The 21416-nt window shown below is 40.7% G+C and overlaps 2 protein-coding genes across 2 annotated transcripts in view; one reads left to right on the forward strand and one right to left on the reverse strand.

The window, feature by feature from the left end:
• The window catches only part of LOC114477622 (NACHT, LRR and PYD domains-containing protein 3-like), a 425926-nt gene that overhangs the window by 249516 nt on the left and 154994 nt on the right, over positions 1-21416 (reverse strand). The window lies entirely within an intron of this gene.
• Positions 1-21416, forward strand: part of znf385d (zinc finger protein 385D) — a 117423-nt gene that overhangs the window by 78962 nt on the left and 17045 nt on the right. The window contains exon 4 of the mRNA XM_028470052.1: positions 2595-2766. Coding sequence (XP_028325853.1) covers positions 2595-2766 — 172 coding nt within the window. The remainder of the gene's footprint in view (positions 1-2594; positions 2767-21416) is intronic.

A 21416-nucleotide genomic window follows, 5' to 3' on the forward strand; every position in this document is an offset into this window, starting at 1 on the left:
ATTTATTCAGATTCAGAAAACTTTATTTGTCCCCGAGGGGCAATTCTGTTTCAGTTACACCCCGACCAAGAAACATGAAAGACAATAACCTATCACATGGGGGACGGGTACAAGAGTACTGGGGAGCAGCCACAAGAGCAGTGCTCCGTTATTTACGTTCGCTACTGTAGGAGGATGAGCTTGGACAAGGAGTCATCAGATTTATAATATTAATTATTATTAATATTACAGTAATTTGCCAAGAGGTTCCATCTGAAATGGAGTTAAAGTGTTTCAGATCACTTAATTAGTTATTAATACCTTGTCATCCAGGGTTGTGAACTCTTGTCAAGACTATCTACTCTCCATATAACAAACCTTATGATTGTAATATTTTCATAAACCACAGACAACTTCTCAAAGTATAAACATTTATTAATCAAAACAAGTTAAAGTTACTAACACAATAAAGCTAAAAGAGCGCTACGCTCACTAAACTAAGGATAAATGTATTTACACTTTAAAGTTAAAAGCTTAGTAGAGAGAGAAGGAAAGAAAGAAAAGTAGCATGAGTTCAGTGTGTGTGTGTGTGTGTGTATGTGTGTGTGTGTGTGTGTGTGTGTGTGTGTGTGTGTGTGTGTGTGTGTGTGTGTGTGTGTGTGTGTGTGAGGGCTATGATAAGATCAGTATAGAATAATGTGGCTGCAATTATTTTAGGCTCGATTAGAATTTGAGATCCAGAGAACCTCAGTTCTGATGGGTCCGTGGTTGGTGGTCCTTCTCTTGTGGCAGAGCGGACTGGGGGGGGAGCCTGAAGCAGCAAAGCGTGGCTCTGGACCACTGGAGTGTGTCCGAAACGGTCCTTTCCTGGACCTGGTTCTGGCCTGTGTTAGGCTGGACGGTTCTGTTCCTTGTTCAGCACGTTTCACAGCTCGTTCAGTCAGCAGGTTTCCACTGGTTCTGACCTGTGTTAGGCCTGTCTGGCCTTTGTTCAGCGTGTGCAGGCTTTGTTCTTGTGGTTCAGCTCCTTCAGGCTTGGTTCTTGTGTTGGTTCAGCTTCTTCAGGCTAGTTTCTTGGTTCTTGGTTCAGTGTTCAGCATCTTCAGTTGAACAGGAGGTTTTATCTCTGGGACGCGCAAGCTTGTTTAAAAGGTCTAATGAAAGAAAACACTTTGTTTCAAAGAAAATAAAAGTTTAAATAAGACGTACATAACACTGCAGTGGGCATCTTTGCGGCCAGCACCAAAATACCATGATTTGAATTTTGCGCTTTGGTTTCATCGCGGTCTAAGCGATTCTATTGGTCAACGTGTTTTCGGGAGCCAATTAGATTGCTTTGGATGTATGTGTGATAAGGAATGAATGAATGAGAAACAATTTGGAACAAGAAATATGAATATAACTCAGAAACCAGTTAAATTATGGCTTTCAAAACCAGATGAAAGCAGAGATCATATTTTCCTGGTTATTCTGGCACCAAACATGATATACTTTATGCAAAGTTAATGAGATATATTGTTTAGGAACACTTTCACTGTAAAAACAATTATATGATCTTTTTCTAAGGATGTCCTTGGTTTCCTGTGAATAAAGAGAGTTAGTGAGTGTAGAAAAATACAATTCAAACTTTATCATAAATTTGTGTCTGCTTTTAAGATGTTTCATTGTTAATTCTTGGAGAAAAGCAGAACACAAAGGGAAGGATTCTGCCATGTGCTTCACAGTGGGGGGGGGACAAACAGTCGTAAATTCCTGCTCTCAGCTCTTTGTTTAAAAGGGAAAAAGGAGGAAACTGTCTCTGACCAAAGGCAAAAGGTGTGCCGTGGTATCCGTCATAGACATGACCTCCTACACTACATAGACAATCCAGTATATAAATAATCATGTATGGAGTTAAATCAAAATGCAGTGTGATGGTTTACAATCAGTTCCATTTTTAGTAGCCGTTATATCAACCTCGTAATGCTTTTGACATGATCTGATGTGTTTGTGACCCATTGGACAAAACCATGTACTATTGTCTTAAATGGACTAATTATGTGTTAGAATATGTGTGGATGACAAGAAGGAGACATAGCAGCTCTGGTGAGTGTTTGAAACAGCTGACTGACTCCACTGCAGCTGCTGCCACACACACACACCGTAGAGCAGTGTTTGTCTGACTCACAATAGCATCTTAAATAGCCATGTGTTTTACTGTAATGTGCAGTGTTTTGGCTGAAAACAATAACAACAGTACGTCGAAAGCAAAAGAATATCGCAATGTGATCACTGATCGCCCCCACTCATGTATCCGCATGAAGGCCCCAAAACAGCTTGTTTTTAGAAGCGGTCTGAAAGTGACTTTTTAGAGCCTAAAACTCCAGAAAACAGGTGCGTTTGGGAAAATAAACCTCAAATACTATGTTGTTGGGGGTCTTAGAACAAATGGAGATGGGTGAAGAATAGCATAATACTAGAAATGGACTTGATTTAGAACTTTAACTTGATACCGTACTTAGTTTTTATTTATTGTAATGTAAGTGTAGTTTGAGCTTCTTGATTTCCTCCTGGCTCTGTTTCCAGTTCTGTCTGTTTCACTCTGAACTCATGCCTGTGCTTTGTTGTGCTTGCAGAGCCAGGCGTTGGCCCACTACAAGGGCACCAAGCACGCCAAGAAGCTGAAAGCCCTGGACACGCCTAAGTGCAAACTCCAATGTTCGCCCGCGGTCGCCAAGGAAACGGCCAGCCAAGATCTCGCCGGGAGCGTCAACACGTCGCAGGTCCCCAACGGCGCTATCAGGAAAGGTTTGTGTCTCCACGAGCGTGTGCGCTGCTACTTCTGCCATGGAAGAAAAGTGTGAAAACAGGAGAAGTGAGTGTTTAAGATCCAAGCCCAACAACAAACAATGGGAAGTTCTGTGTTTAAAACGATGAGCAGCTGTGAAACACTGAGCAATTTAAGGCTATTAGGAACTCATTTCGAAGTCCTGGATCTGATGCGTTCCGCATGCGTTAACATTCAGAAACTGTATCTTGTCCGTTACTCGAGTGTTGCTATGTTTTACAATAACATCATGGCAGAAATCACAATGGATCCCACACAGAGACTTCCAGTTTCCATTTCAACTTTTCCCCTTTTCTGTTTGGTCAGACTTGAGTCATTCCGCGTCAGTTTACACATTTTTACACCTTTTAGTTTCTGTTCACCAGCTTTCCACCAATCAGATGGCATTCATTTAATTAAAATGCATTTATATAGCGCAAATTACAACTAGTGCAGTGCCTGAAGGAAGTATGTATTCTTATAGAAAAGTGGGAGGTTTAATATTTAGCATTGTAATATAGGCTAGCATACATCTGCAGCTTGCTGAGAGAGGTGTATGTGTGTGTGTATGTTAGTCGACTAAATGAACTGTGCAGAGCATAATATTTAGCACTGTAATATAGGCTACATATATATAGTGAAAGACTATTTTTATTTTCAATATTGTCATGAATAGCCATTTGTGCAGTCACTCCTGTAGATTCTACACAACTTTCAAATAATCCTGAGTTACCATGACTACCTGTCAACATTGAGCTGTTCTGCAAAGCTGCATTTAAGACAATTGCTGGTTGTGGTTAGTGGACAGAAGGAAGAGAACAGATAGGATAGAACATAATAGTGTCCCAGACTAGTTGAGCCGTGAACCACAGATCTGGAACTGCCATCATCAGCTTCAAAAACCTGAAACAACAAAGAGAGAGACTGTCGAGGAGAAGGCCTGACTGCAGAAAAACATGATACAGGTCTGCCTGCATGGAAACACCTGGTGCTAGACTATGTGAGAGTGGAATTCATTCATTCATTTCATTTCATTTTTTTTATTCGAGCAAAAAGTGTGCCAAGAACAAAACAAAAGTATAGGCCACACAATAATAATCACTTATACACTGACGCTGGAAATGGAGTGGGGAGAAGTAAAACTTATTGAACCTCACCCTGATATAGCAAAGGATTAATATAAACAAAATAGCTGCTTCCTATTCAATTTAAATACATTATTAAATACATTTTATTTGTATAGCACAAATTACAACAAAGTCATGTCAATGCACTTAAAGGGGGGGGTGGTATTATGTAAAATCTACCTGGAGTGTTGCCTTGGTTCCTTCATGTATGTTTGAGTAATCTTTTAAAACTCTGACGCATCCATTTTAGGTATAAATACGCCTGAGTCCTCCGAGGACCGCCCCCACCTCCTGGAGACAACTCAGACCTTTCGTCACCTGCCGAGTTACCGTCCATTGCTCCACAGCAGAGCCCCTCCCCCTCCTATGTTATCTTCCTTAGTTCAGCCCACAGCACCCGCCTCCGCAGTTTTAGCTTTTCATGTACTTATTTTAAATACTGTTGGAAGAAACCCATGGCTTATGTTGTCTGTATTCAATAATGTACGCATTGAAATAAAAAATGTAAGTGTAAATAAAACTTGTACCCCTCCCCCGCTTCCAGCTCCGTCAAAACCGCTGCACTCACAGCAAACAGCTGAGAGATAACTGCGTGTCGATCGGTCTACTCTGCTCATCGTAGTAGCTGCAAGTGGATTAAGTACACAAACATAATACAGTATACGCTTTAACAAATAAGCAGGTTTTGAGTTTAGCCTTAAAAGTGCAGAGAGTAGCAGCCTCTCGTACTAAGACTGGGAGCTGGTTCCAAAGGGGAGGAGCCTGGTAGCCGAACGCTCTGCCTCCTGTTCTTCTTTTAGATACTTTAGGAACTTCCAGAAGTCCAGCAGACTAAGAGCGGAGTGTTCTGCCTGGTCAATAGGGCACTAACAGGTCTTTAAGATACACAGGAGCTTGATAATGCAGAGCTTTGTATGCTAACAGGAGGATTTTAAACTCTATTCTAGATTTTACAGGAAGCCAATGAAGAGAAGCCAATACTGTAGAAATATGCTCTCTGCTGTTAGTACCTGTTAGTATTCTAGCTGCAGCATTCTGAATTACCTGGAGACTTTTTAGTGAGTTACTAGAACATCCTGACAGTAGAGAGTTACAATAATCTAATCTAGATGTAACAAATGCATTGATTGATTTTTCAGCATCACTCTGGGTCAAGATATTCCTGATATTAGAGATATTACGGAGGTGGAAGAAAGCTGTCCTTGTGATTTGTTTAATATGAGAATTAAAGGATAAGTCAGTATCAAAGATAACGCCTAAGGTTTTTTACTGTGGTGCTAGGTGACAGAGTAATGCCATCCAGAGACACTATTTGCTCTGATAATTTATCTCTGAAGTGTGTTGGAACAAATAAAATCACTATGGTTTTATCCTGGTTAAGAAAGAGAAAGTTGTGACTCATCCAGGATGTGATGTCATTAAGACAAGCCTGGAGTTTTAATAACTGATGAGTTTCATCTGATTTCATTGAGAGATAAAGCTGTGTATCATCTGCATAGCAATGGAAATTTATATTATGTTCTCTGATAATGTTACCTAGTAAAAGCATATTTAATGTAGAGCATTGGTCCCAAAACTGAACCTTGTGAAACTCCATGATTAACTCTGGCGTGCGCTGAGGAGAGATTATTAACATGAACAAAGTGGGTTCTGTCTGATAGGTAGGATTTAAACCAACCCAGCGATGTTTCTTTAATCCTAAAAACACTTTCCAGTCTCTGCAGCAGTAGATGATGATCCACTGTATCGAAGGCTGCACTGAGATCTAAGATCACCAGAACTGAGACCAACCCTCTGTCTGAGGATAGACCAATTGGAGTGAAATTATGGAAATAAAAGCTACATATTTAATATTTCAGGAGAAATTATTGAGCACTCCTGCAGGGGGGACATTAGCTTTGTTTTTAATTGTTAGAATTTTATCAGTAAAGAAGTTGATGAAGTCATCACTGCTCAGGTTGACAGGAATAGAGGGTTCAACGGAGCTTTTGGTGGCTTTTGGTGAACCTGGTGAACCTGGCTACGGTGTTGAATAGAAACCAAGGATTATTCTTGTTTTCCTTCATTAAAGTTGAGGAATAGAAAGTTCTAGCTTTGCAAAGAGCTTTTTTTCATAAGCTAACCAACTATTTCTCCAAGCAGTATGAACTTCTACGTCTATGTTTGAAGAGAGCCACTTCCTTTCCAATTTTTGCGATGCTTGTTTTAAAAGACGCAATTCAGAATTATACCAGGGAGCGACCTTTTTATGACATTTCTTCTTTTTAAGTGGAGCAACAGCATCCAGAGCTGTGTGCAGTGACAACATTGCATCGTTGACAATATCATCCATCATCTCTTGATAGCTACGCTCTGTAGTGATATCATATGGATCAGAGGTAAGCAGTGATAGAACTAAATCTTTAAACCTAGCTACAGCTTTTTCAGACAGTGATCTACTATAGTGTACTCTTCTCTCAGAATTTATGAAGGCTGATATTTTGAATTCAAAGGATAATAAGTGATCTGAAAGAATAGGATTTTGAGGACATGTTGTCAGATGGTCAATATCTAAACCATATGTTAGAACAAGGTCCAGGGCATGATTAAGATAATGAGGTGGTTTGTTTAGTTTTAGTGTTAAGCCGATTGAATCTAATAGTGAGGTAAATAATTTATTTAGGCTGTTGTTTTCATCATCAACATGAATGTTAAAGTTACCTACTATGATAGCTTTATCAGTGCTCAGCACCAGATCAGTGAGAAAGTCAGAGAATTCAGAGAGAAACTCTGAATATGGACCAGGAGGACGGTAAACTATAACCAATAAAGTGGGTTTTTCTGTTTTATTTTTTGGATTGCAAATTTCAAGGAAAAACGCTTTCGAATTAATTATGGTTAAGTTTGGTTTTTAGGGTGACTGATGAGCTAGAGTGAAAAACTGCTGGCATTCCTCCTCCCCGACCACTCTCACATGGAATATGGTGATCATAGCTGGGAGGTCTGGCTTCATTAAGAGCAATAAAATCTTCATTTTTGAGCCAGGTCTCTGTGAGACATAATACACCTAATTGATGGTTAGTTATACTCAATAAGAAGGATTTAGACAAAAGCGATCTGATACTTAATAGTCCACATCTAATAGTTTTTCATTGTTTTGTGTTCTGTTTGTAGTTTTGATTTTGATGAGATTTTTATGGTAACTCCTCTATTGTGGGCTTTAGTTTGCACTGCATGCTGCTCTGTACTGCTCAGCACAATGTTGATAGGGTATATGTGCTCTGTGGTTTGAGTAAGGGGCTTATCTACGGAAGAGTCTGTAGCTGCCTGTTTATTCTCAGCTAATCATGCGCGTGTGGAGTTGTGAATCACAGACTGTAAGTTTGATTTTAGCATTTGTGCTCCATGTAAATTATGGTGGACACCGTCTTTTTTGAATAAATCAGTACATTTCCAAAAGAGGTCAAAGTTATCAATAAATGTGAAAATACGGAGTTTGCAACAGGATTGTAAGAAGTCGTGCTGCTGTAGAAGATGACTAAATCGTTCTATACTATATTTGATGTTGGAAGAGGGCCAAAAAATAATATTGATTTCCCACATGCCTTTAGAACATTAAAGAGAAGGTTAAACTCGTTCATGGTTTGTATCGATTCAGCTCGGGGGGTATTGTTCATCCCTACATGTAACACAATTTTATTGACAGTTGCTGGCTGCGTGGGCAACATTTGATTAAGTTTGTTTAAGATAGTTTGAACTGTAGCACCTGGAATACTGTGTGTGATGGGATTAAAGAATCTAATATTCCTCATTAATGAATCACCGATAATGAGTGTAGTTTGTGGGAAGAGAGTGTTGGGAGTGAGTGTGCGCCTGTTTTACTGACCGGGAACATCCGCCGGGTGGATTACAGCTGGCTGTGGTGGAGTTTCCGTCCTCAGAGTTAACTGGCATTGGGGCATCTGTGTGGGAACGTCTGGTGGTGCTCGGGTTGCAGAAAGCTACGCGAAAGTCTCTGTTATCGGCACCGGTTGGCGTTGAAGCGGCTCTGCTTCTAAAGGCGCGAGGCCGCAAATGTCTGTGGGTGATCCTCCGTCATCAGATGGCATTGAAGCGGTGCTGCAGTAGCATCCCTCTGGACTGCAGCTTTGAGGAGATTTTGACGGGCTCCAGAGGAGGTTTTTGGCCGGCGGGAATTTAATCCAGGCGGTGGTAGAGGTGTTTTTTAGGCGGTTGTTTCAGTCGGCTTAATTGGACTGAGTTTGTCCCTGTTTTCATTTGAAAGGGCTTCAAAACGATTGCAGAGAGTAAGCAGAGGAGGGACGCCATTTTCCATGCTATTCTGTAGTCTATATTCTCGGACAACAACCTCAGTCCACGATGGCAGACATGGTGTGCAACAGGACAGTCTTGGACCCGGATTCTCCCAGGGAACTGTGTTGTTGTCACAACGAATCTCTTCCCGTAGTTTGGTCATTTCTTTGCTAGCGTTTTGTAGTAAAAAGTCTTTCTCTGATGGCATTTTAGGAGCAGCATCTCCACCACCGTCTGTAGATGCAGCCATCTATATATATAAAAAAAAAAAAAAACTCTTACTCACCCTCCGCGGGCGGCCTCTTTTTTCCTCCAAGCTCGGGTCCTCTACCAGAGGCCTGGGAGCTTGAGGGTTCTGCGCAGTATCTTTGCTGTTCCTAGAACTGCACTTTTCTGGACTGAGATGTCTGATGTATTTCCTGGGATCTGCTGGAGCCACTCCTCCAGTTTGGGGGTCACTGCCCTGAGTGCCCCAATGACCACGGGCACCACTGATGCCTTCACCCTCCAGGTTTTCTCCAACTTTTCTCTGAGCCCCTGGTATTTCTCTAGTTTCTCGTGTTTCTTTTTCCTGATGTTGAAGTCGCTTGGTGTTGCTATGTCGACCACAACGGCTTTCCGCTGCTCTTTCTCCACCACCACAATGTCTGGTTGGTTCGCCATTACCATTCTGTCCGTCTGTATCCCACTGGATCTTGGCTCGGCCATTCTCTACCACCTTTGGAGGTGTTTCCCACTTTGACCTTGAGGTTTCCAGCCCATACTCTGCACAGATGTTCCTGTACACTATGCCAGTCACTTGGTTACGGCGCTCCATGTAAGCTTTCCCTGCCAGCATCTTACACCCTGCAGTTATGTGCTGGATTGTGTCATTAGCCTCTTTGCACAGTCTACACCTGGAGTCTTGTCTGGTGTGATCGATCTGGGCCTCTATTACTCTGGTGCTCAAAGCCTGCTCCTGTGCAGCCATGAAGAGTGCCTCTGTGCTGTCCTTTAGTCCGGCTCTGTCTAGCCATTGGTAGGATTTCTTGATATCCGCCACTTCAGTTATGTTTCGGTGGTACATCCCGTGTAGGGGCTTGTCCTCCCATGACGGAACCTCCAGCACCTCATCTTCTGTTCCCCATTGTCTGAGACATTCACTGAGCACATCATCTGTTGGAGCCTTGTCCTTGATGTACTTATGGATCTTGGATGTTTCATCCTGGATAGTGGCTCTCACACTCGCTAGTCCTCGGCCTCCTTTCTTACGGCTAGCGTACAGTCTCAGGGCGCTGGATTTGGGGTGGAACCCTCTGTGCATGATTAGGAGCTTTCACGTCTTAACATCTGTGGTCTGCATCTCATCCTTTGGCCAGCTTATTATTCCTGCAGGGTATCTGATTACTGGCAGGGCGTAGCTGTTTATTGCCCGGGACTTGTTCTTGCCATTGAGCTGGCTTCTTAGGACATGCCGTACTCGTTGGAGGTATTTGGCCATAGCCGCTTTCCTTGTCACCTCTTCGAGGTTGCCATTTGCTTGTGGGATTCCGGGGTACTTGTAACTGTCCTTAATGTCTGCTATTGTTCCTTCTGGGAGTGAGACCCCTTCTGTGTGGACTACCTTCCCTCTCTTAGTCACCATCCGACCACATTTCTCTAGTCCGAATGACATCCCAATGTCTGCACTGTATATCCGGGTGGTATGGATCAGTGAGTCGGTATCTCGCTCATTCTTCGCAAACAGCTTGATGTCATCCCTGTAGAGGAGGTGACTGATGGTGGCCCCGTTCCTGAGTCGGTATCCATAGCCAGTCTTGTTGATTATTTGGCTGAGGGGGTTCAGACCTATGCAGAACAGGAGTGGGGACAGGGCGTCTCCTTGGAATATGCCACATTTGATGGACACTTGTGCAAATGGCTTGCCATTGGCTTCAAGGGTGGTTTTCCACAGCCTCATCGAGTTTGCAATGAAGGCTCTTAGAGTCCTGTTGATGTTGTATAGCTCCAGGCATTCAATGATCCAAGTATGTGGCATTGAGTCGTAGGCCTTCTTGTAATCAATCCAGGCTGTGCTCAGGTTAGTATGTTGGGTTCTGCAGTCTCGAGCGACTGTTCTGTCTACCAGGAGCTGGTGTTTGGCACCTCTGGTATCTTTACCAATTCCCTTCTGAGCTGTGCTCATGTATTGATCCCTGTGCCCGCTTATCTTAGCAAATCTTCTAGGAGACTTTCTGACAGGTTGCCTGCTGGACATTCTTGACATGATCTTATTTTTCAGGTCAGTCGCTGCCTTGTTCAGCATGATTGCACTTATTCGGGCTTCGTATCCAATCTCCATTGGGGGGGCTGGTGTTAACTCCCCTCTGACCTGGTGTCCTGGCTCCCCGTTACCGGAGCATTTGTGTTGTACCTCGTCAATCTCAAGTTCTGATAGGAGTTGCCGTTTTTGGATGTTGGAACACTGAGCTACTAGTTGTTTCGCTGTGAGTTTGGACTGTGGGTTTTGAAGTAACCATTTCTCCCACATCCTCTGCATGTAGCCCCTCTGACTAGGGTTACTGGAGTAGTAGCATTCCATCAGAGCCCTGTTCTCGCATCTCGCCCATTTCCTCCTTGTTCCAGTAGTCCATTTTACATCGAGGTGCTCTGGTTCCCCAGCACCTGACGCAGACCTTGTTTGGCCGGGCGACGTCTGAGCCGGCATGTCATTCATTTCATTGTCTCACATCATTGTATGAGGTAGGCAGTAGCGTGAAGGGTCTTGCCTAAGGACCCACACTGGCAGCCCATTTCCCCAACGGGGATTCGAACCGAGGTCTTCTGTGTGCAAGTCGGGTGACTTAGCACTTGAGCTTGTGTATTTTTTTTGCTGTTTTTGTTGCCATTTTGTGTCTTTGTTGCTGTGTTAGATAATACAAAATATAAAGTTTTATATATGGCTGGTGTTAAACTGTGATAAACAGATACAGTATAAGTACATCAGTACACAAATTATGAATTCAAGCTTATTTTAACTCATAGACTGTCGCTTTACATCGTAATGAACCAAAATAATGCATTGAAAGATAAGACATAAATAGTACCTTAAAACTTTGATGAACTACTTAAATGTTCCATTTCTAACATACAATATTCATCTAAACATTGTTTTTACTGCAATACTCACAGGGAATGCCTTTATGAACTCAAACACAGCTACAGAACACAACAACTTGCCATCTACGCGATCTGGATCACAATACATCCGTCTCTGTGTAGCATAGTTAGAATACTCACTTCCTGTTTCTCTTAAAGAGGCAGCGTACATAACAAGACTACTGGCAGAGCCAGAACAACTTCACTTTTTTGGTTAATACAGCTCTTCAAATCCAAATGCTTTTTTTTAGCCATTATCTACCGTCTTCCAAGGTGACAGAGAAACTATTTTAGACGAAGGGTGGGCTTGACTTAACTTTGTTGTCATTCAATGTTGTGTGTATGATGACATTTCCAGTCATTTCAACTTTATAAAAGACACAGTTGTCCAAATATAATACTAAAAAATTTAATCAAAACAACTAAAAGCAAATGAGGTTCTGGACAAAACAAAAAAACAAAACAGTGAGGTGCAGGATCCAATCAAATAAGTGTCGGTCAAAATGTGGGAGGTGCTAGATCCGGCACAAATTAAGCTCTGGATTTTTTAAAAATTACTCGTATTTTACTTTTTTTTCATAATGTCTTATATAATATTAAATAGTAGTTGGTTTTGTTGGGAAGCCCATTCCCACCAGTGAAAAAATAAATAAAAAATGGAAAAGTACTCATAATTATGAGATTGTATCTCATAATAAAAGGAAAAGTAAAACTAGGAAAAGTAAAATAATATTCTTTTAAATTGTAAAATCATAATTGTGACTGAGATTTTATTATGAAATAGTATCTCATAATATTCTAAGTTAGTATCTCATCATTTTGGCTTAGATTTCTCTTCTATTATTATTTTATTTTTTTTCTCATTGTGTCTTCTAATGATACTAAGTCATAATTATGAGATAGTATCTTATAATAAAAGAAAATAATACAAAAAAGTCAAACTAGGAAAAGTAAAATAATATATATGTTTTAATTGTTTATGAGATACTAAGTCACAAAAATGTCATAGTATTTCAAAATTATGACTTAAGGTATTTTATTATTATTATTACTAGTACAGTGCCCGTCGTAAGTATGCATTCATATAATGGGAGCTTAAAAAGAGTTGTCAATTACGGGCATAATAATAACATTATTAAGGGGTATATTTGCAGGTGAAAAGTAAAATAATGTGTGCAGTTTCCCTGGTTTAATTCTATGAGACATGCACATGATGAATGTCTTGGTTTTATTACTCATTTTTATATTTTTTGTTTTAATTATTGTTTGTTGTTGCCATTGTAGTGTTATTCTGGAGTCATTTTGTGTTTTTTTTTTTTTTTTTTTTTTTGATGTAGTTTTTTGCATTTCTGTTGTCATTTTAGTGTATTTTTTGTATAAATATTCAGTTTTGTGCATTTCTGTTGTCATTTTAGTGTATTTTTTGTATAAATATTCAGTTTTGTGTATTTTGAGTCATTTTCATATTTATGTTGTTGTTTGGTGTATTTTTCTGTGATATATGTTTTTTGGAGTCATTTCGTGTGTTTTTGGAGCCTTTTGTATATTTTTGTGCATTTCTGTTGTTGCTATGTGTACTTCCTGTGTAAATATTGTTTAGTTTTTTTGTTTTACGTCATTTGTGCATTTTTTGTATAATTATTGTTTTTTTATTGCATTTGTAGTGTGATTCTGGAGTCATTTTGTATCTTTTTTTAGTGTAGTTTTTTGTATTTCTGTTGTCTTTTGTGTATTTTTTGTTTCAATATTTAGTTTTGTGTATTTTGAGTCATTTTCATATTTTTGTTGTTTGGTGTGTGTTTTGGGGGCGGAGGGAGGGAACCATTCTAAATTCATACGCACCAGTCCATCCACGTGTCCCTGCCTAACTTTCAATAAACTTCTCTATTGTCAGTAGTTAGATGTAGTGGCAGGTGTGTCGTGAGAGAAGCTGCAGTAATCAGGTGACCTTCACTGTGTAACATGTAAACACTTAGATCTGACTGTAACACTACAGTCAATACCACCCTATGGACGGGTGTCGTGACCCAGACTGTAACCGGACAAAATGGTGGTCAGTTAGTCACTCAACACTCACATACCTGCACGCATGTCATGTAGACGGTGATCGATAGTGAAGCCCACCTGATCGATGTGTGTGTGCGTGTGTGTGCGTGTGTGTGTGTGTGTGTGTGTGTGTGTGTGTGTGTGTGTGTGTGTGTGTGTGTGTGTGTGTGTGTGTGCAGCTTTCAACACAGCAGCCATTGCTGTCAATAACTTCCGGGTGAGGTCTGTCTGGTCTAAATGACGAACGGTCAAACTAACATCAACAGAAATGTTTTGAAATGTCATCACCAAATAAAGAACAGTAAAAAGTATGTTTCCTCAAAAGAAAAGTCCACGGGAGCTCACTACCACGCTACGGACGTGTGTCGTGACACAGACTGTAACCGGACTAAATGGATATTATTATTATTATTATTATTATTATTATTATTATTATTATTATTATTATTATTATTATTATTATTATTATTATTATTATTATTTCTTCACTTAGGTTGTTTTTTTATTTTTTCTGGTGGGAATATGCTTCCATAAATTAGTGATGTTACAATGGGGTCACGATCCAAAAAAGGTTGGGAACCATTGCTGCATGGGGAGTGGGTTCATCATGTTAAGCTAAATAAACTTTTCTGTGCTTTAAACATGATAAAGTTCTATTAGGGCTTCAAACACATGATAAAGTTCTATTAGGGCTTCAAACACATGATAAAGTTCTATTAGGGCTTCAAACACATGATAAAGTTCTATTAGGGCTTCAAACACATGATAAAGTTCTATTAGGGCTTCAAACACATGATAAAGTTCTATTAGGGCTTCAAACACATGATAAAGTTCTATTAGGGCTTCAAACACATGATAAAGTTCTATTAGGACTTCAAACACATGATAAAGTTCTATTAGGGCTTCAAACACATGATAAAGTGTGTTTTTCATTGATTCCAATCAATCATTAGTCAGAGGGTGATTTGCTCCTTTCTTACTGCAGGGCTAGCACAAACACTTAGCTACAATTTAATGACGCGTTCCCACTTTGATGACCAATTTGACGCGGCACTGAGCTGGAGAAGCCACGCCTCCAAGAAGCTCTCTGCCGTGATTGACATGTAGACAGACACGCCCACAAAGGTGAGCATTTTAGCATCCTTCGCGCAGTGCTATGTATGTATTATCTACAGTCTATGTATGTACCGGAGAACGCCCCGCCCCCACGCTCTGTGGGAGCAGAACGGGCCGTCCTCTGGCCCTATGTCACCGTGCGGGGAGGAGGAAGTCAGTGTCCTGTCTATAGACACGCCCACTCATGAATATGCATAAGTATTTTGTGTAGAGTTGGTCAGAAAGTGACTTTTCAGAGGCTAAAACTCTGGAAAACAGGCGAGTTTGGAACCTCAAATATTATGTTTTTGGGGTTCTTAGAACAAATGGAGATGGGTGAAAAATAGCGAAATCCAAATGTTGATGCATTTCCTGACAAAGCAGAAGTAGCTCTAAAGTGTGGGGTGAGGACTGAAATCCTCTGTGAGATGGATGAGCAGCACCGTTTATAACCATGAGTCAGCATCTGTCAGTCACGTCTGGCTGCGTGTCCTCACACCAGCAGAGAGGAATGTCCACAACTCCATCTCTCAGTTCCAGTCCAGCGCCCCAGGAAATGTAGCCTGATATTAGCTATTAAAGAGCAGACAGTATCAGTCACAACGTGGCCTAAAGAACAGCAGCAGCCACTAAACCAACGTTAGCAGCAACTCCTCCACACAAATCGTTTGCTTCAGTCTGAAACAGGGTTGGGGTCAATTACAATTACGTTTTCAGTTATCCATGTTCAATTATAATTCAATTATGTTTACAATAATCGACTTTCTTTCCAATTACAAATACATTACAATTATTATTTTTTCCTTGAAAGTCAATTACAACTTGAATATTTGCATATCCTGAAGAAAATACAAGTGAGGAAGGAGGTGGTGGCTGGCGTCGCACTGCATTAGCTTAGCATTGGCATTACCCTGGCATTAGCATGAACCTAGCATTAGCATTAGCTTTGTGTTAGCAAGAAAAGAAAATTCCCTGACAGATAGTGAGAAAACTTATTATGAAAAATATTTAGGATTTATTAACTACACATGTGTAAGCCATAGACCTGTTACAATTACAAAGAAAATGATCTTAACACAGTTTCAATCACATAAAGATAACAAAGGCAACATATTTTTAAAATTACAATTATGATTACAATTATGCCATAATTGTAATTAATTATCAATTACGCAATTACAAACATAATTGACTCAGATTTTTCAGTTTCATGACCTTCTTTCACTTTTATACAGACGACTCCCACCTTTACCTCCCTATCAAAAGAAACAATACCAGCTACACACTGTTTTAAAGCAGTGGTTCTCAATCTTGGGATCACAAGACACTGGGAGGGGGTCGCCAGATGCCTTCAAGAAACTAATATTTTTGGAACAATTTGAGCCCATTTTTGCTTTTTTTTTACCCTTTTTCTCCAATTACACGCCATATTTGAACTTACACTGAACGAAAACATAAACCAGAAAACCAGTCAGTATCTGGTGTGACCACTATTTGCCTCACACAGTGCAACACATCTCTTTGGCAAAGAGGTGATCAGGTTGTTGATTGTGGCCTGTGGAATGTTGGTCCACTCCTCTTCAATGGCTGTGATTGGTTGCTGGATATTGGCAGGAACTGGAACACGCTGTCGTATACGCCGATGCAGAGCATCCCCAACATGCTCAATGTGTGACATGTCCACTGAGTGTGCTGACCATTCAAGAACTGAGATGTTTTCAGCTTCCAGGATTTGTGTACAGATCCTTGCAACATGAGGCTGTGCATTATCATGCTGCATCATGGGGCTGTGCATTATCATGCTGCATCATGAGGCTGTGCATTATCATGCTGCATCATGGGGCTGTGCATTATCATGCTGCAACATGAGGCTGTGCATTATCATGCTGCAACATGAGGCTGTGCATTATCATGCTGCATCATGGGGCTGTGCATTATCATGCTGCAACATGAGGCTGTGCATTATCATGCTGCAACATGAGGCTGTGCATTATCATGCTGCATCATGGGGCTGTGCATTATCATGCTGCAACATGAGGCTGTGCATTATCATGCTGCAACATGAGGCTGTGCATTATCATGCTGCAACATGAGGCTGTGCATTATCATGCTGCAACATGGGGCTGTGCATTATCATGCTGCATCATGAGGCTGTGCATTATCATGCTGCAACATGAGGCTGTGCATTATCATGCTACATCATGGGGCTGTGCATTATCATGCTACATCATGGGGCTGTGCATTATCATGCTGCAACATGAGGCTGTGCATTATCATGCTACATCATGGGGCTGTGCATTATCATGCTGCATCATGAGGCTGTGCATTATCATGCTGCAACATGAGGCTATGCATTATCATGCTACATCATGGGGCTGTGCATTATCATGCTACATCATGGGGCTGTGCATTATCATGCTGCAACATGAGGCTGTGCATTATCATGCTACATCATGGGGCTGTGCATTATCATGCTACATCATGGGGCTGTGCATTATCATGCTGCAACATGAGGCTGTGCATTATCATGCTGCAACATGGGGCTGTGCATTATCATGCTGCAACATGAGGTGATGGTCATGGATGATTGGCTCAACAATGGTCCTCAGGATCTCATCACGATATCATCTGTGTTGGTTGTCCATAACATACACCTGCCCATACCATAACCCCACCACCACCATGGGCCACTCACTCATCAGCAAACCGCTCACCCACACACGCTGTCTGCCATCTGCCCTGAACAGTGAAAACCAGAATTCATCCCTGAAGAGTGAGATGCCATCCATTATGATCATTTACCCACTCAAGTCGGGTACGACGACAAACTGCAGTCAGGTGGAGACCCCGATGAGGATGACGAACATGGAGATGAGCTTCTCTGAGACGGTTTCTGACAATTTGTGCAGAAATGATTTGGTCATGCAAACCCATTGTTGCAGCAGCTGTCTGAGTGGCTGGTCTCAGTTGATCATGGAGGTGAACATGATGGATGTGGAGGTCCTCGGCTGGTGTGGTTACACGTCGTCTGCGGTTGTGAGGCTGGTTGGATGTACTGCCAAACGCATTTGGAGAAGGTTTAGGGTGCGTTGACACCGAACACGACCGCAGCGCTGCAGTTGCTTCCATTGCTACTGTGGTTTTCAAGGAGTTAACCACTTTAATTTTGCCACGATAAATTGAGGAATTTGTGCAGCCTCCGCTTCAGCCGTCTGTACTGAAGCAGGAAGGAGCACGAAGAGGCTGCAGCCTCCACTCTACAGACAGTGAAGGACGAGGGATTTGTTGCTTTAAGTCGCTTAAAAAGTTCAGAGATTTCAACTTTGAGCGACAAGGTCGCACTTGACTTCGTCACTCCAATTACACATGTCACGTCGCTTTATGGGAGTTAACTTGAGGTCGCATCATTTACATTGATTGACTTCAGTCGCGTTTGGTGTGAAAGCACCTTTATGGTATAGAAATGAACATTCAATTCATGGACAACAGCTCTGGTGGACATTCCTGCTCCCTCAGAACTACTGTGTGATTAAACTGAACATTTTTAGAGTGGCCTTTTATTGTGGCCACCCTGAGGCACACCTGTGTAATAATCATGCTGTCTAATCAGAATGTGGATGTGCCACGCCTGTGAGGTGGGATGGATTACCTCTGCTGACTAACACACATTTAGACACATTTGGTAACAATATTTGAGAGAAATAGATTTTTTGTGTTTCTACAAAATGTTTTAGATCTTTGAGTTCAGCTCATGGGAGCAAAAACAAAAGTGTTATATGTTATATTTTTGTTCAGTGTATTTTCATCACTTTTTCTTGCCATATTTTTGCTCTTATTAATGCATTTTTGCTACATTTATCCTAATTCTGAAACTTCTCCATCACATTTCAATGCTATTTTCACCACTTTTCCACCTAATATGAGGTTTTTAACTGGTGGGTCGCTGCTTTCTGCTCGAACCAGAGATTTTTCAATCTAGTTTCATACAATAATCCAAAAACAACAATATAAATACACAAAATAATTCCAAAAGTGCAACAAAAACATACAAATTTTAACAGATAGACAGAAAAAAATACACAAAATGACTAACACAGTGTGTGTGCGGCCAATAAGCTCTGCCATATTGCCCACATACCCAACTTAAAATGAAAAAATAGCAGCCTGTATGATGGAAATTACATTTACTGACCAATATACAAAATTATGACAAAAATACAAGAAATGAATCCCAAAATGTAAAATATGTCAAAAATGACAGAAAAATAAACAAAAGGAGCAAATAGATACAAAATGTCAACAATAATCCAAAAACAACAATATAAATATACAAAATAATTCCAAAAACGCAACAAAAAACACACAAAATGACTAACACACAGTGTGTATGGCCAATAAGCTCCACCAAAATTGAAGCCTATATGATGGAAATTACATTAACTGACCAATATACAAAATTACAACAAAAAAAATACACAAAATGAATCCAAAAACACAACAAATGACAACAAAAATACATACAATACATACAAATCACACAAAATTCTTAGTTGTTTCCTGTGTTGATGGTTGTTATTCTAATGAATGTTGATCATGTGATCATTCACAGCTCTTTGTTCTCCTGCAGTTTATGGAAAAGCTTCATGGTGTTTCTCGCTCTCAGGTCTCTTCCTGTCAAACCTGTCCTTCATATGTGTGTGTGTCCTTCAGTGCGTCCTTCAGTGGCCCCCGGCCTCGGCCCAGCCCTGGCCCCGTCCCAGCCCCAGCCAGCTTTAGATTGATGGCTCTCATTACCTCCATCACTGAGAGGGGGTTGAGTTCTTTAGTGGGCTGTTCAGAGGTCACTGGAGTAACGTAATCATCTGCCCTTCCACCAGCAAATGGCTTTTTAATCACACTGTGCTGATGGGGTCACCCTGAACACACACACGTGCTGTGTGCGTGAAAGCTGAAGGAACAGCGTGATCTGATGCACACGGTCATCAACCACTGGTTTCAATCGTTCTTATCTTGACTCTTTGAATGTTTTAACTGGTTTTTACAAGTTACACAGAGCGCTGTTACAGCTCGAGTAGTGAACATGCTATCTAGTGACTGGCTGCTGATGATAAAGCACATGACATCACTTTGTCCACTCTGCATCTTTAATGCCACCAGATTACAAGTTTGTTCTGCGAGGAGTGCTGTGATTGGTCAGAGATGTGAAGTAGGCGTGGCTTGTAGAAGGCGATCAACACACACACTGAAGCTTCACAGTTCACACTACGTTAGTTTTTTCTGTCCATCTGTTAAAAGCTTTTGGGTTTTTATGTTTTTTATTGTAATTATTTTGTGTATTTTTATTGCCGTTTTTGTATTATTGTTGACAATATGTATCAATTTGCTCCTTTTGTTTATGTTTCTGTCCTTTTGTTTGACATGTTTTATTAAATTTTCTGTTATTTTGTGTATTCTTGTTGTTTTGTGTCTTTTGGGAGTCCTTTTGTGTGTTTTTGTTGTTCTGTATATTGTTGCTTTTGCATGTATTTGTGTTGTAATTTTTGTGTATTTTCTTTCATTCTGTGAATTATTGTTGTTTTTGTGTTTTTGGAGTCTTTTTGTGCATTTCTTGTCATTTTGTATATTTTTGTCCTTGCATGTATTTCTGTTGTAATTTTTGTATATTTTTTGTCATTCTGTGTATTCTTGTGCATTTACTTCGGGGGCCACACAGCAATGTCTGCTATAAAGTTTCCCTTAAAATCAAGGCGGTAAATTTTGGATTCTTTTGTTTGGACAGTGACAGTTAACGAGTCCCTCCTGTAAGGCTGTCCTGGTCCTCTCATGGCACACGTACCGCTGGTTGAGAAACACTGTAGTGAAGTAAGCTGATCTGTATTCCCATGGTGCATCCACTCTCACAGATGAAGAGACTCTCAGACTCTCTCAGAGGTTTATGGACTAGATGCTCACAAACCTGTGCATATATTTTCATATTTGAAAACATTCCTCTCACAGTTTCCTGCAGCCTGAATGAATAAGACTCGTATTTAATTTCTTAGAAAAATAGCAGAACATAAGTGACTATTGATGTGCCGCGGTGGGCCGACTAATCTCCACTTCATGACACTCTAGTGCGATGCAATCATAGACACGGGCATCGATCAGATGTTGCCTTCGAGGTGAATATTTCATTTTCACAAAATACGGCACTGTTTGATTGTATGCCTCAAAAACATGTAGTGGAAGTCACCATTAATGGAAATTTGGTAAAAGCCGTAGTAGACACAGGAAGTTCACAAACCCTTGTCAAGGCGTCAGTGTTTCAGAACATCCTACCTGACTATAACCGAAATGTGAATATAACCTCTGTTCATGGATGCAGAAAAGATTATCCAACTACAGATGTAACTATTGAAGTTGAAGGTCAAGCCTTTATGTTAACTTGTTTTGGATCCTCTAGCTTATGATTTGGTACTTGGGGAAGACCTGCCCATTTTGGATAACTTGGTACACCAAAACAAAGCGTATTCTTCTGCAGTAATCACCCGCTAAAGGAATAAAGGCTAACAGCCATTACCTGAGGCAGATGATAGTTTATATGAAGGTGGATAGAAAGTAAAAAAAAAATCCAAGCATCAACGCCGTCAAGAGAAAAATAAGTATTATGAAAAGGTTAAACATACTGATCTCCCTAACACCTCACCCATTAATTCAAAGTGGCAAATCTAACTAAAAAGCAAGGGAGGTCGATGTGTGTGCGTGTGTGTGGAGCAAATATCTCCCCGACGTGGTGCAAGTTCGACCTGAAACTCGGTCAACGAGTTCCAAATACCCCGAGTGTGTGAATCTGTTATTTTGGAGTAATTTGGTCATTTCAAAATGTTTATTTTAATTTTATGTCACTTCTGGACCGCCCCAAAATGAAACCTATTCAGCTTTTGACCTCAGGGTGTGAGGGGGCGCTAGAGCAC

Source organism: Gouania willdenowi, chromosome 16 (genome assembly GCF_900634775.1).
Source record: "Gouania willdenowi chromosome 16, fGouWil2.1, whole genome shotgun sequence".
NCBI classification, from domain to species: Eukaryota; Metazoa; Chordata; class Actinopteri; order Blenniiformes; family Gobiesocidae; genus Gouania; species Gouania willdenowi.